Below are 14,609 nucleotides of genomic sequence, written 5' to 3'. Positions count from 1 at the left end.
ACACATAATTGGATAACCCCAGGTGGAAGCCAGAAAGATTATACCAAGGAGGCCAAGGAGGAAAGCTGTTCTATTCCACAGCAGCATATGCAGCAGCCTATAAAAATCATAGCCAACATGCTTCATATCCACATTCTAGTTTTTTCCTACAGGACTCTATTGCTTAATACCATTTAAAATGAAATGAAAAGCGGAGCCAAGAACACAAGGTGTAAGAGCCTAAGAGTTTTGCCACTGGCTTCTCTGCAATCAGAATTTTAGCCCTAGTTTCTATGCAGTTGCTTTTTTCTATTTTGATGAGCAGCACAGTTTTTTTGCACACATACACTTACGTGTATTCCAGCATTGCCTCATTTCTTTCCATCTAGGCTGAAACACACCCTTGAGCATGTAACAGTGAACACACCCATGGCTCGTAAAAACACTTTCCAACTCTCCTCCCCAACTCCTTTAACTATGAATCATCTGTGCCATTTACTACCAGGATCGACTAATGGAATTTTGCCTTCATGAATTCCTCTCCTGGATCTAGAAATCACTGTGACTTAGTACTTTGAGCCTCACTGTCCCCAGTGAATGCTACCTACAGCCAATGACTCATCATCAGGCTCTCAGTAAGTCTGTTGACTTGAGAATCACTGCTGCAGAGCTTGTGTCTTCAGAACTTCAGATATTCCTTGTCAGGATCAATCAATCAAAAGAAATGCAAAGTCATTCGTGCTAAATCTCTGCGGCTCTCACAGATCTTAAGAGGATGTTGAAATTTCATAGTGGTGAAATGTGTCCACCAGATGTCATCATCAGAAAATGAATCCATGAGCAATATCTACAGTACAAGATCCAGTCTGGACACGTGTAAGTGGTTTCTCATGCTTCCGGTACAACATATAAAGTGAGGACCCCTAATCTTGTTTCAGTGGGATGCACCTGTTGGCTTCACACTTGGCCTCCATGCATGTGCATGGATGGGCTCTCCAAGAATTAGCAAGTGGTTGTGCAAGGTGCTGTGTAAGTAGCCAATGTATGTACAGTGATATATGCATAGAAGCCTCTTTCACATTGTGGATTATTGGCTCAGAGTCTGGGAACACAGTTAGCAGATGCCGCCTTGATCCTCACCCCCCATATTCAGTGTATGTATTGAGGGAATTAGGAAGAGGCTTATGGCTGTCACTCAAATACACAAACTTAGCAGAATCATGTTATTTATCAGTCTGGAATCCTTGCATCTTGTAAACATCTGAATTGACTAGCCCACACTGCCAAAGAACCCAACTCCTTTTGAGCATCCTAAACACCTGAGTTCTCTTTTATTTTCAAATAAATGCCCAAGTAACCATGTTTAAGCAACACTATCCTCCATCAGCTGTTTTAAAGTACTGCCAAAAACTCTTGTTTGGAATCAAGGTTTTCGCCCTGGGCCCTTCCCAAATACCATAAGGTCTAAACTTCATCTTAGTGAACACTGTCATTCTGTTTCTCAAGGTTTCAGATGGGATTACAGTGTAAAAAACTCACATCTGTATGGTGGTTTTGAAAAAGGTCAGATGCGCATCCAACCTCAATACCTACACATGCCACCTTGGTCTTTCATGAGCCCCATCTATTCACAGCCAGAAATTACAGAGCCCATCGGCATGATATAATGCAGGTACTGTACTCCATACAAGAACAGAACTGATCTTTCCAGTGTTTCGGTCACTTCTTGCCCTTCCCATTCGGTGTTGGAGAACTCAGATTTTATTTTTCTGTTCTGCATGCCATCCATGTTTAGAAATAGTGTAAATAATTAAGTTATAACAGTGAGCCACCATAGCAATTAGAAAGGAGCAAATCACAGTCCTATCTTAAAACAAGACTGAAGGAATACATGCCATTACCTGTTTCTTTGCCCTTTGATAAACCACATGAAGGGTAAAGCAAGTTAACAAATGCAGTTCACCAAGCCAGAGTTTGTGCAAGTGTATATTTCCATACTTTGTCTTCTATGAAAGAGAACATTTCCACATGCCTGCCCACTGATACACAGACAGCAATGTCAAATACAGTATTTTTCAGTAAAAACTGCATCCCAAAAAAAGTCAGAGACCAAGCTGTGCACTGGGCCTATCAATGTTTCCTTTATGTGAGAGCCAAGTTAACATTCTTTGATAACAGTTCCATCTCTCAAGAAGTATAAATCACTATCTTATTAAAACCGTTTGAAATAAGGAAAGCGTTTTGGGAGCCAAGCATTTATGTAATGTTAAGTGTCCTGCAACTGTTGATGGGATTCAAATGCCTCTCTTTTACTGGCTTTAATTTAGAACTACTACATGAAGCCTATCCAGCCTTAAACCAATTTGTTACTCGCATAAACATATTGAAGCAAGTGCTGCATCTCACTTCAAAAACCCCCCTGCAACTCTTTAAAGCTATATGAAAAAGGAATTGTTCAAACACCCTTGCCTAGACTTTCCAGTTATCAGCATTTTACCCGGGCATTTTAGGTCAGCCCACTTTCATGGTCCTAAGAGTTTATGAGAATCTCAATCCGCAAATACAGTACAGTGGTACCTCAGGTTACATACGCTTCAGGTTGCAGACTCCGCTAACCCAGAAATAGTGCTTCAGGTTAAGAACTTTGCTTCAGGATGAGAACAAAAATCGTGCTCCGGCAGCGCAGCGCAGCGGCAGCAGGAGGCCCCATTAGCTAAAGTGGTGCTTCAAGTTAAGAACAGTTTCAAGTTAAGTACGGACCTCCAGAACGAATTAAGCACTTAACCTGAGGTACCACTGTACATAACGGTGCTAAACACAGGGTCGAGAAAGGTTACCGACCCTATGAATATGTTAAATTCTGCTTCTTGACAGGTCATTTTGTATGGGCAGTAACAAAACAAAAACAATGCTTCCCCCCAACCACCCCCGGTTCCACAAGGCAAAAAAGAAATCCACAACATCTAAAGACAGACAAAATGCCACATCACTGTAAGACACTTGCAATTAAATCTTTATGATGTAGAAAATATACCTGCCAGCATTTGTGTAGGCAGACACCTGCTATTCTCTGCCAGCACATCTTGCTTTCATTTCTCAGCTGCACAGCTCTGGAAGGCGGCAAGCTGAGTGTTCAGTTCCCCATCCGACCTTCTAATTAACAGGCACCAACAGCTAATCTCTACTTGCAATCACTGTATTTGCGTTCACAGTGAAAGTTGCACCACAACTCCCTCAGGAGATCACTGGTTTCAACCCTTTCAGAAGCTGTAAACTCCACAAGGGCACCCCAGATTTAAGAATAGGGAGCTCCTGCAAAAAAATAAAAAAATGGACATGTGAACATAATTGTTTGTACCAAACAGGGAATAACAAAGCACCTTAGGCAGCAGCCACCTCAGTTTTTCTCTAGGCATGAAGCATTCATACACTGTAGACCTGGGAAATCTGGGCTGAAGTCCCAACTCAGCCTTGAACTCACTGGGTGGCCTTTGCTAAGGCATTAAATCACAGGCCCTGAGTCTAAAACTAGAATAATGAATGATCAAGGTGTGGTTGTATAAATAAACATGATAAAAGATTACAAGGCACTAGTATGCTGATCAATAAAATTCTCTTGGAAGTTTGTGTTTATGATAACGCCACTGTGCACTGGCTCATTCCAGGTGAGCAAAACATGCTGAGGCACTTCACTCTGCCTAGGGTTTAGCTGTGAGTGATCTGTGCAGATCTGTGTGCAATATTTGTGCCCTGTCCCAATTAATGCTCCACTTGCAGGTTTTATGGCATGTTAACAAGCACTTTCTATATGGTGTCGTGCATTTTTTATGGTCTACTTCATCATTACCATTGCTCCAAGATTTCACATTCATCGCCCCTATGTTAAAATATTCTTATGAATTGTGGGGGGCAGACTCCCCCTCCCATAACCTCTACATTCAGTGAAGGGTTAGAATGTGAGCAAACCCATAAATTCAAGAATTTAGCAAGGCCTGGAAATATTACCTGCTAGCTTTTTCATGAGGCCAGCCTGGCAACAGCTCACTAGGGCTGGGTCACTGAAGAAACAGAAGGTTGATAACGGCCTGGTTTGTTTGATAATGGTAAGCCATCGCAAAGCATCTCACGACCATGCCTCATTCCAAAGGAACACAAACATTGGTTAAGTGCCAAGACCCCTGTAATCTTGCTTTGTTGTTGTTTAGTCGTGTCCGACTTTTCATGACCCCATGGACCAGAGCACGCCAGGCACTCCTATCTTCCACTGCCTCCCGCAGTTTGGTCAGACTCATGTTTGTAGCTTCGAGAACGCTGTCTAACCATCCTGTCCTCTGTCGTCCTCTTCTTCTTGTGCCCTCCATCTTTCCCAACATCAGGGTCTTTTCCAGGGAGTCTTCTCTTCTCATGAGGTGGCCAAAGTATTGGAGCCTCAGCTTCACAATCTGTCCTTCCAGTGAGCACTCAGGGCTGATTTCCTTAAGAATGGATATGTTTGATCTTCTTGCAATCCATGGGACTCTCAAGAGTCTCCTCCAGCACCACAGTTCAAAAGCATCAATTCTTCGGCAATCAGCCTTCTTTATGGTCCAGCTCTCGCTTCCATACATCACTACTGGGAAAACCATGGCCTTTACTATACGGACCTTTGTTGGCAAGGTGATGTCTCTGCTTTTTAAGATGTTGTCTAGGCTTGCCATCGCCTTTCTCCCAAGGATCAGGCGTCTTTTAATTTTGTGACTTCTGTCACCATCTGCAGTGATCATGGAGCCCAAGAAAGTAAAATCTCTCACTGCCTCCATTTCTTCCCCTTCTATTTGCCAGGAGGTGATGGGACCAGTGGCCATGATCTTTGTTTTTTTGATGTTGAGCTTCAGACCATATTTTGTGCTCTCCTCTTTCACCCTCATTAAAAGGTTCTTTAATTCCTCCTCACTTTCTGCCATCACCAGTAGTTGATGCATAAACTTGGATTACTGTGATGTTAAAAGGTCTGCCTTGGATTCGTATCGAGGTCATTCTATCATTTTTGAGATTGCATCCCAGTACAGCTTTTGCCACTCTTTTGTTGACTATGAGGGCCACTCCATTTCTTTTATGGGATTCTTGCCCACAGTAGTAGATGTGATGGTCATCCGAACTGAATTCGCCCATTCCTGTCCGTTTTAGTTCACTGATGCCCAGGATGTCAAATATTTATTCTTGCCATCTCACTTTTGACCACATCCAACTTACCCAGGTTCATGGTTCTTACATTCCAGGTTCCTATGCAATATTTTTCTTTACAGCATCGGACTTTCCTTTTGCTTCCAAGGCATATCCGCAACTGAGCGTCCTTTCGGCTTTGGCCCAGCCGCTTCATCAGCTCTGAATCTACTTGTACTTGTCCTCCGCTCTTCCTCAGTAGCATGTTGGACGCCTTCCGACCTGAGGGGCTCATCTTCCAGCATCATAACTTTTATATGCCTGTTGTCTTTGTCCATGGAGTTTTCTTGGCAGGGATACTGGAGTGGCTTGCCGGTTCCTGCTCCAGGTGGATCACGTTTGGTCAAAACTCTCCACTATGACCTGTCCATCTTGGGTAGCCCTGCACGGCATAGCTCATAGCTTCTCTGAGTTATTCAAGCCCCTTCGCCACGGCAAGGTGATCCATGAAGGAGGTAATCTTGCTACCAATAGGCAAAATTTGGGGTAGCTTGCAACAATGTTTGAATATGCAAGTTTATGCCCTGGTAGACACTTAATGTTGCTTTTGCGGAGTTGGAGGCTAGATAATGTTTTTCTGATAATGAGTAGCAACAGTAGCTCCAGCTGCTGTATAAGAGAGAGTTGTTAAAAATACTTCACTCCAAGTAAACAAACATAGGATTGTGCTGGAACAAAAGGACAGAGTTCTGGTGACCACAGATTTCGGCTTTACTACTACTATGATGAGCCACTGGTTATGTGTGAGCACAATTACCACTTATCTGAATTTAGTTGTACCTTGGATCCCGAGCTCCTTGGTACTTGGACATTTTGGCTCCCAAATGCTGCAAACACGGAAGTGAGTGTTTCAGTTTGCAGAGTCCAATGGGGCTTCCACGGCTTCTGATTGTCTGCAGGAGCTTCCAGCAGCCAATCAGAAGTTGCGCTTTGGTTTCTGAACGTTTTGGAAGTCGAACGGACTTCCGGAATGGATTCCATTCCACTTCAAAGGTACGACTGTCATTCCGGAGGTCCATTCTTAACCTGAAACTGTTCTTAACCTGAAGCACCACTTTAGCTAATGGGGACTCCTGCTGCTGCTGTGCCGCTGGAGGCCAATTTCTGTTCTTATCCTGAAGCAAAGTTCTTAACCTGAAGCACTATTTCTGGGTTAGCGGAGTGTGTAACCTGAAGTGTATGTAACCTGAAGCATATGTAACCTGAGGTACCACTGTATAGGGAAATTTACTAATTTTTGATGTTTTATTATGCTTTACATCTGTTGGAAGCCACCCAGAGTGGGGCAACACATATATTATTGTTATTGTTATTATTATTCAGTTCCCAGAGTTCGCCAGAAAGAGGGATGGGTTATAAAACTATCCAGAAATAGGAGGAATGAGAAATTTCTAGTGTAGATGGGACCAGAGTGGCTAAAGAGACTTGAATGAAAACAAAGCTATCTGGTTTCCTTTTCCTCTGATATTCTTGTGGCAAAGAGGTTAGTAGTTTTGCAACAGCACTACTGCAACTGGTAGTTGCTGGTGTTGACTTCACCACAGTCAATGAAGGACAATCAATGAGGAGAAAGACTGCCCCAGTCTTCAAGGAAACCACGTAGAAGCTGAAACAATATTCAAGCAAAGATCTGACTACAAGGGGATCAAATGCTAATGCAAATTGTTACCTCTGTTACCTCTGCCTGCAAGGAGGAATCTGATCTCTTATCAGCAAATTGGACTAAGTTACACATTCTGTCTAGACCTAAGTGACATGTGGGTGCAAAACAAAATACAAAAAAAGGATTTGAAACGTACACCTTGTGGCTGCAGTGCTGTCAACTATTCCCTTCCTATTGTTTAACTATTTCCTTATGCAAGTGATAACAAGATACTGGCTTATTATTCAAAGCTTGCACCTTTACATAATTTAACATAATTGTTCACAACACTTATTTGGCTACTTGTGTCTACATGATGTTTATGGCATGTGAATTCCATCTTTTCATCCAAGGTCATCTTAATCTGTTTTAGTATTTTAACTTTTGTACTTTTAAAGTAGGGGGTTGTAACTTCTTCTTGAATGTAGTGTTTTATATTTTGTAAACTGCTTTGAGGGTTGTTGGGTTTTTTTACCATTAAGCAGTATATAAATTTTATGAAATTAATAAATACAAAAATAAAACTAATATCTACTTTAAGGTGTATTGTTCAATTTCTGATTTATGGTCATATTTTTGTAAATATCTATCCAATTTGGACATTCCCTGCATCTAATTTTAAAAAAATGAGTTGGTTAACGAATATGCCATGTGCTTGAAATAGCTGTGTGTGATTGTTACCATGTTTTGTAATTTCTGGCTTTCTTCTCACTAGACCCCTCTCAGCACTTCACCCATCAACATTCAGCAATGGGTACAAGCTTCACATTCCCATTGTACTGAAACACAGGTGTAAAGATGAATGTGCATCCACGCCATAAAATATGAAAGGGGTTTTCACATTGCTTGATTAAAAGTACCCATGTGCAAACTAAACCTAGAAAGGCTACAGCTATCAATTCAATCCTGATACGGAATGAAGGAAAAACATTTCAGGTGCTCTTTTATTAAGAGGCTTGAAGAAAGATAAATCATTTCATGCATCCCAAACACAGTCAGAATCCACATTCTGGAAAACTTGTTATTCTAGTAAACTTCTCTCTCTCTTATGCAATGTTTTGTGCCTATAAGGCACAATGGGTACATTTCAACTAGGTAAGCAATCTACAGCTTCTGGGTTACCTGGAGGTTCTTTGGAACTTAATTAGAATCCAAAGAAACTTCCCATGCTATTCTTGGGGTATGTGTAGAGTTTGTGTGTATTTTTTTTCCAGGGGGGTGAGGGTTGTTTCCATGTGTTCCCAGTGTGTATTTGCTAAAAATGCATCATATGAAACAAATTTTTGATTTCCTATTTGACAGATGGGAAACATGGGCCTTGGCCATGCATGGCAATCCTTTAATAAAATCATATGGCATTGCAAGCAACAACTGAACCAACCCCCCCCCCCCAAAAAAAAGTTAACTGTGAGTTTGCCTTTAATGGTGGCAAATGATTAAAAAAAAATAGAACTTGACAGTTTTAAATCATTTGGGTCTGACAGGTTGTGCTTAGACACACAGGTGTTCCGCACTAGGCTGACCTTACTCTCAGGGTACATATGTGCCATAAATCATTGAGCATCTTGTAAAATCAATTACAAGGACAAGACATTGTGGATCTGCTCTTACAAGAGAAAGAAAGAAAAGAACTCTACACCTGCGCTGCTGAGAGCAGAATCAAACGCACAATGACATTCTTCTACCTTCCATTCATCCTTCTGATTTATTCTTGTCATTGAAGAAAATTCCCCCATTGTTTCATATTAAAGAACAATGGTGGAAACCAATAGCTTGCAGAACCCCAAGTCTCATTCAAATTCTCCTGCATTTGAGGTACTAGTTTCAACGAGCACTGCATAACACAAACAAACAAAACCCACAACATGAAATGAATGTCTGATTAAAAATCACGTGCCGAGGCCCAGGTTACTAAAAATGAAAGTACTGTTGTGATGAAGCAAGTTCAGAAAGCATCTTCAATTGGATTTGCTATTACAAAGGTATTGCTGTGCAATAAATATTTAATATTAACTTTCTGGATCAGTCTAGGCTGAACCAAACAGTGAGCATGGAATATTTATGACTAGTCAGACTGCTGGCTCTTATGCACCTCTTAACTGACATGGGAAAGGCCTTTCTGGTCGTGACCCACATTCCATCTATGAAGAAACATGGTTGGACAATGGCCTTGGTTGGGCTGGGTTATAAATAAATTACTGAGATTGCAAAACAGTTACATTGGTCACATCTTTTAAAACACAATAAAAAGAAAGCATTTAAACTACCTGGGCATACTTCTTGATTAGGGAAGGTCAAGCCAGTTAACACCCAGTTAACAAACAAACAGGTTTAATGTTATACATGGGTAGTGGTGAGGGGTGTTTCCTTAATTTTGAGTACCCCAAAATAGGGGGCGTCTTATACATGGGGGCATCTTATACACGGAAAAATACAGTATACATATATATCTATACATATCTATATTTTGCAGTCTTTCAAAAAGAGAGGGGCTGGAAACTAGTGTGTTGATATACTGATATGAAGAGGATACATATCAGTATACAGAAGCAGCTAAGTTACTATAAAAGGTAAAGGTATACCCTGCCCGTACGGGCCAGTCTTGCCAGATTCTAGGGTTGTGCGCTCATCTCACTCTATAGGCCGGGGGCCAGCGCTGTCTGCAGACACTTCCGGGTTACGTGGCCAGCGTGACAAGCTGCATCTAGCGAGCCAGCGCAGCACACGGAACGCCATTTACCTTCCCGCTGGTAAGCGGTCCCTATTTATCTACTTGCACCCGGAGGTGCTTTCGAACTGCTAGGTAGGCAGGCGCTGGGACCGAATGACGGGAGCGCACCCCGCCACAGGGATTCGAACCGCTGACCATGCGATTGGCAAGTCCTAGGCGCTGAGGTTTTACCCACAGCGCCACCCGCAGGTTCTATACTGCTTCCTATTTCGCCTATTTCATTCATTGGCAAGTTAAATATGGTGAGGGGGAATGACACAGTCCTGCAATGTCAGCAGGTCTGCCCCAATAGAAAGTGACCTGAGAAAGTGCTCTCGGTGTACATATGCATGCAGGAAGCGCTTGAGAAGTGCATTCTCGTCACAAAAAGAATTATAACCATTCCAGCAGAATGCACTTTAGATTGAGAAATAATATAGGATGCGGATGACATGGCAATGATATCATTTGTACAGGGTTCCAAAAAGGTGCCTCCATTCTGCACTGAATGCTCTTCATCATACAGTGTGTACATGTGCTCTTAATCTGCCTCTGGTTCCTGCTAATAATAATAATAATAATAATAATAATAATAATAACAATAATACAAAGTAGAAGTCACAAATAGAGCTATATTGCCAGGACCTGATAAGTTTTGCTTTAAAACAGTTGAAAACTTTTAAAGGGCCTCTTAAAACATGAAATGCCAGAATACCTTTATTTTCAGTTTTAGCTGTGCTAAGCTGCGCCGTCCAAATGTTTGTTTCTTTTTTAAAAAAAGTTTGGCGGGAAAGAGGAAAATGATAGATAGCTAAGAAAATTATGCAAATAATTTACAAATGGAAAAAGCAACAAAGAAATGTTGCTCCCAAGGGGAATTCAATTGAAACCTGGAAACTTGATTCAAGAGAGGATGACAAAACCAATTCTATACATTCCCTTAAAATACTCTATACTTGTTTGGGGAAAGTCTTCTAGGGATTCCATCTACCTTAATGAACAAGAGATGTGGAAAAGCAGGCTGGATTTTCATGTACCGTATTTTCGCCCTATAGGACGCATTTTTCCCCCTCCAAAAATGAAGGGGAAATGTGTGTGTGTCCTATGGGGCAAATACAGGCTTTCGCTGAAGCCTGGAGAGCGAGAGGAGTCGGTGCGCACCGATCCCTCTCGCTCTCCAGGCTTCAGGAAGCTCTGCGCAACCCTCGGGATACCGGCGCGACTTCGCGCTGGGCTCTGGAGGGTTGCGCGGAGCTGCCTGCGCTCCAGGGCTTGGCGCAGCTCCGCACAACCCTCCGGAGCCCAGTGCGATTGTATACAATCAAGTTGCATACAATGAAGTTCGCACCGGGCTCCTGAGGGTTGCGCGGAGCTGCATGCGCTCCCGGGCTTGGCGCAGCTCCGCGCAACCCTCCAGAGCCCGGCGCAAAGCCATACCAGGCTCCCGAGGGTTGCGCAGAGCTGTCTGCGCTCCAGGGCTTCCCGGAGAGCTGCCTGCATTCTGAAGCCTGGGGCGCGCTGAAGAGCGCGCCCGGGCTTCACGCAGCTCTCCACAAGCCTGGGGAGACTGGCGCGGCTCGCTAGGCTTGCAGATAGCAGGCTGTTCTGGGGGCTGGGGTCGGGGGAAGCTCGGGCTTCCCCCATGCCAGCCCCGTGCCTGGGGGGGGAATAAATTTTTTTTCTTTATTTCCCCCCCAAAAAACTAGGTGCGTCCTATGGGGCGAAAAATACGGTATTCACACTCTTGCTTTAGAGTTGTTATCCTTTGCATACAATCAAGTTAGCCCAGGATGTGCAATATTTACAAGATATGTAAATCAGGATTCTCTTCACTAAATATTTTACTTTAAAAATTTATGGGGGACAGCAATTTCATAATAATAAACAAGAACTGAATTTATTTTATGTTAATATAGGCACTTGAGAAATTTACACCACACACTGCAAAATGCTCACAGCATATTCAGAAATGTCAGGGACTGGCAGAGCTCTGAAGCGTGTGTGGTAGAGGCTGGGGACCAGGAGAGTGACCCAGGAGAAGGCACAAATAATTTATGGAGTGTGATGCCACCCAAAAAGCAGGAGTCAGGGGGAGGAGGGAGAGTCAAGGCAGGAGGAAAGTACACAGGATGTGTTAGAGGGAGAAGGGATGGGTCATGTGAGGAACGGGCCAGTATATCCCCCACTGTCTCCTAGAACCAGGAGCGGCTTGAAAAGGGAAGAGCAGTGAAGACTTCCATACAGGAGTAGTCTCAGGTTGTAAGCAGGCAACTCGACAGAGGAGGGTATATAAGCCAAAATAGGGCAGGGGCCCTCTGTTGCTGCAACAGCTCCCTACAGCTAAGACCTGTGGACCGCTAGAGGCTAAAAGTGTGTGTGTGCATCTGGAGCACCGTGGAACCTGCTGAAGTGTTTTTCTTGCTGATAAAGAGTAAACTAACAGATGTGTGCTTTTTCCTTATCAGGGATGGGCCATGACATGATATGATATGGAATACTAACATGAACCAAGTAGCAACCTGCTTAACATAACCATTAATGATTTTGACAGTTCATTTGATGTAAGATGTAAAATTTGATGTAAATAATTTTGCCACAACAGAAGTTAATTAACTTACATTTACAGAAATGTTGCTTGCAAACTCAGTTCCACCAAACTGAGATACTTTGAAGTAAAGTGACTGATTTGGCTCCAACTTTAAAATGACTATTGAATAAAACAGAGAGAGGCGGGAAGAAATTCAAACAAAGCCCAGCAAACCTAAGTGATTGCTTTGTTGTCCTGCGAGAAACATTGGCTTAGTTTGAACAATGTTAACATACCCTATTTTCATGCTGCCCCTTCTTTCCATCCATTTCAGCATGCTGCAATAAGCCAGGAAGTAGTCAATCAACCATAGTTTGCCATTTTGACCTAGCGATTATGGTAACCAGGTTTGGAACAAGCCAGTTTCCTGGTTGGATGGAATAGGAATCTATGGTAACTGCTGGGTTTAATTAAGGCATTATTAGAAAGGAAGGAGGGAAGTGCTATATGTGTAAGCAGAAGGCTCATACATATATTAGTTTATAAAGCTGAGATATGATTTCCCCAATGCTCAAACTAAGTGACAGGCTGCCACAATAGGAAAAAGTATGAATTGTTACCCTTCTTTCTGGCTTTCAAGTATGAGAATTTGGGATATCAGAAATTAACCCTTAGTGACATTTAATGGTTGATTTAAAACAAAAGCAACAACAACTCCAGCAGGATTTTCTAACAGACTGCAAACTCCAGTTGAGTTAATACAGATACTGATGTAATGCATAACAGGATTTAAGAACAGCTAGAAAAATGAAGCTGGGCAGAAGAGGGAGGCAGATTGAATAAATACATGATACCATAGTCTACTCTTAATCTCTTATGACATCCCAGTGTTAAATTAGCACTGATCCTAACAGCCTTCCTGCTATTATCATAAATTCTAGTAAGGATAACAAGCCTTTTACTGGACCAGTCCAGCTTCTTGTGAGACTATGCCATAAACAGCCAAGTCTGCATTGCCTTTGCCTTTTCTTTTTGTTGTAGACAAATTCATCAACTCAAACAATTAAAACTGCACTATGTTTATTTTTACTGCAACATAATCAGAGCATCCTTTTGTTTTTTCAGGACACTATCTAAAAAGGGAGAAAAGTTTTTAAGAGCAGCAAGGTATTGTTGTGTGTGCACTATACATAGAAAGCTGTGACCCTTGAAGTATGAAACTATGCAAACAGTTGACTTAGAGTATTTCCATCATAAACATTTTGACAGCAGGAATTTTTAGGAAAGATAGCCCTGAAACAGTGTACTCTATGATTATACAAAAGGAAATTAGAACTTGTGTGTGCTTGGTTATAAGAAGAGCACGAAATAGTCACTAAAGTAAACCTTTCCTCCAGTAACAGTGTATAATAGAATCTACCTGGCATGTGACTAGTAGTGCAAAACAATTCATTATTCAAATATAAATTGTAATAAATAATTTCAGCTTGTTCCCAGCCCTAACAGTGGATCACACGCCCACCTTAAAAACAAAATGAAACACTCCTGTAAAGGAAATTAAGTTGTGAACCACCTAGTCCAATGAGAAGATACACAATTGAAGGTGTGAGGGTTGGACTGATGGCCCTACTCCTACTGTGTTAAACCTGGGCTACTCCATGACTGACGTACACACACTGAATAAGGACACCTGAAGAGAAACCTCTACACCATGCCCTAACAAAAATACCTTCACTGAAGACCTTCCTCACTGTGACCCTGGGCTTCCAAGGTCAGCAAGAAGCATGACAATAAAGCCTTCATTGACTTTCAAAACCAACACAAGTTGTCTGAGGCCAAACTAGACATGACACAATCCAAGCAATTTGGGTTGCTGTGTATTTGAATGGATTGTGATTGTTGGTAGGAGGGTAGGGGAACACTGACCCACCTATCAAAGTAATCTCATTCTTGATAGAGGGAGCCTTCCTCCTCATGCAAATAGCTGCCAAAAGCACGTCAATCCAAATATTCAGTATGTAAATTTGGCAGGAGCATGACACCTGAGATCTGGGACACAATTCTCCATACTGCTCCCATCTTGAAGAAGGAGGGGGCTTCAGACATATCATGGATTATCAGGAAACTAACAGTAGGTATTAAAACACTGCTTTGCAGCTGGTTAAGAGAAATTCACTTCAAAAAAGTCAGTGATTGAAAGAGGCCCACAAATAAAGACAGAATATTTCTGACAGATTCCATAAGCAAGAGCTGCAAATCAATACTTGACACAATTTTGTGACATTTGCAGAAGGAACATATAGAATATGGTCCAAATCCAGTATCCAGCATTTATCCTGGCTTCCTTCTATTTAAGATGGAAGTATAACCAGCTAGGACCTGAGAACATTTTTTATAGCTTCTTTGTTCAGTGCTTGAAGTAGTGAGGACAGTTTAAATGTTTAGTGCGGACATAAAACTAAAACAATATCTCTGTGCAATTATTTCAAGTGTTTTGTATTACTTACTTTAAAAAGAAAGAAAATCAGTTAACTTTCAGAAAGTAAACA

General features: G+C 42.0%; 1 protein-coding gene across 3 annotated transcripts in view; it reads right to left on the bottom strand.

The window, feature by feature from the left end:
- Positions 1–14,609, bottom strand: part of ROR1 (receptor tyrosine kinase like orphan receptor 1) — a 160,116-nt gene that overhangs the window by 105,029 nt on the left and 40,478 nt on the right. The window contains exon 1 of one of the 3 annotated variants that reach the window (XM_079982395.1): positions 3,014–3,125. The exons of the other annotated variants lie outside the window; for them this stretch is intronic. Coding sequence (XP_079838521.1) covers positions 3,014–3,023 — 10 coding nt within the window. The 5' untranslated portion in view covers positions 3,024–3,125. Of the gene's footprint in view, positions 1–3,013; positions 3,126–14,609 lie in introns of those variants that run through there. 3 annotated transcript variants of the gene reach the window in all.

The sequence above is a fragment of the Podarcis cretensis genome (assembly GCF_951804945.1).
Source record: "Podarcis cretensis genome assembly, chromosome: 6".
NCBI classification, from domain to species: Eukaryota; Metazoa; Chordata; class Lepidosauria; order Squamata; family Lacertidae; genus Podarcis; species Podarcis cretensis.
This window is presented reverse-complemented; position numbering and strand designations above follow the sequence as displayed.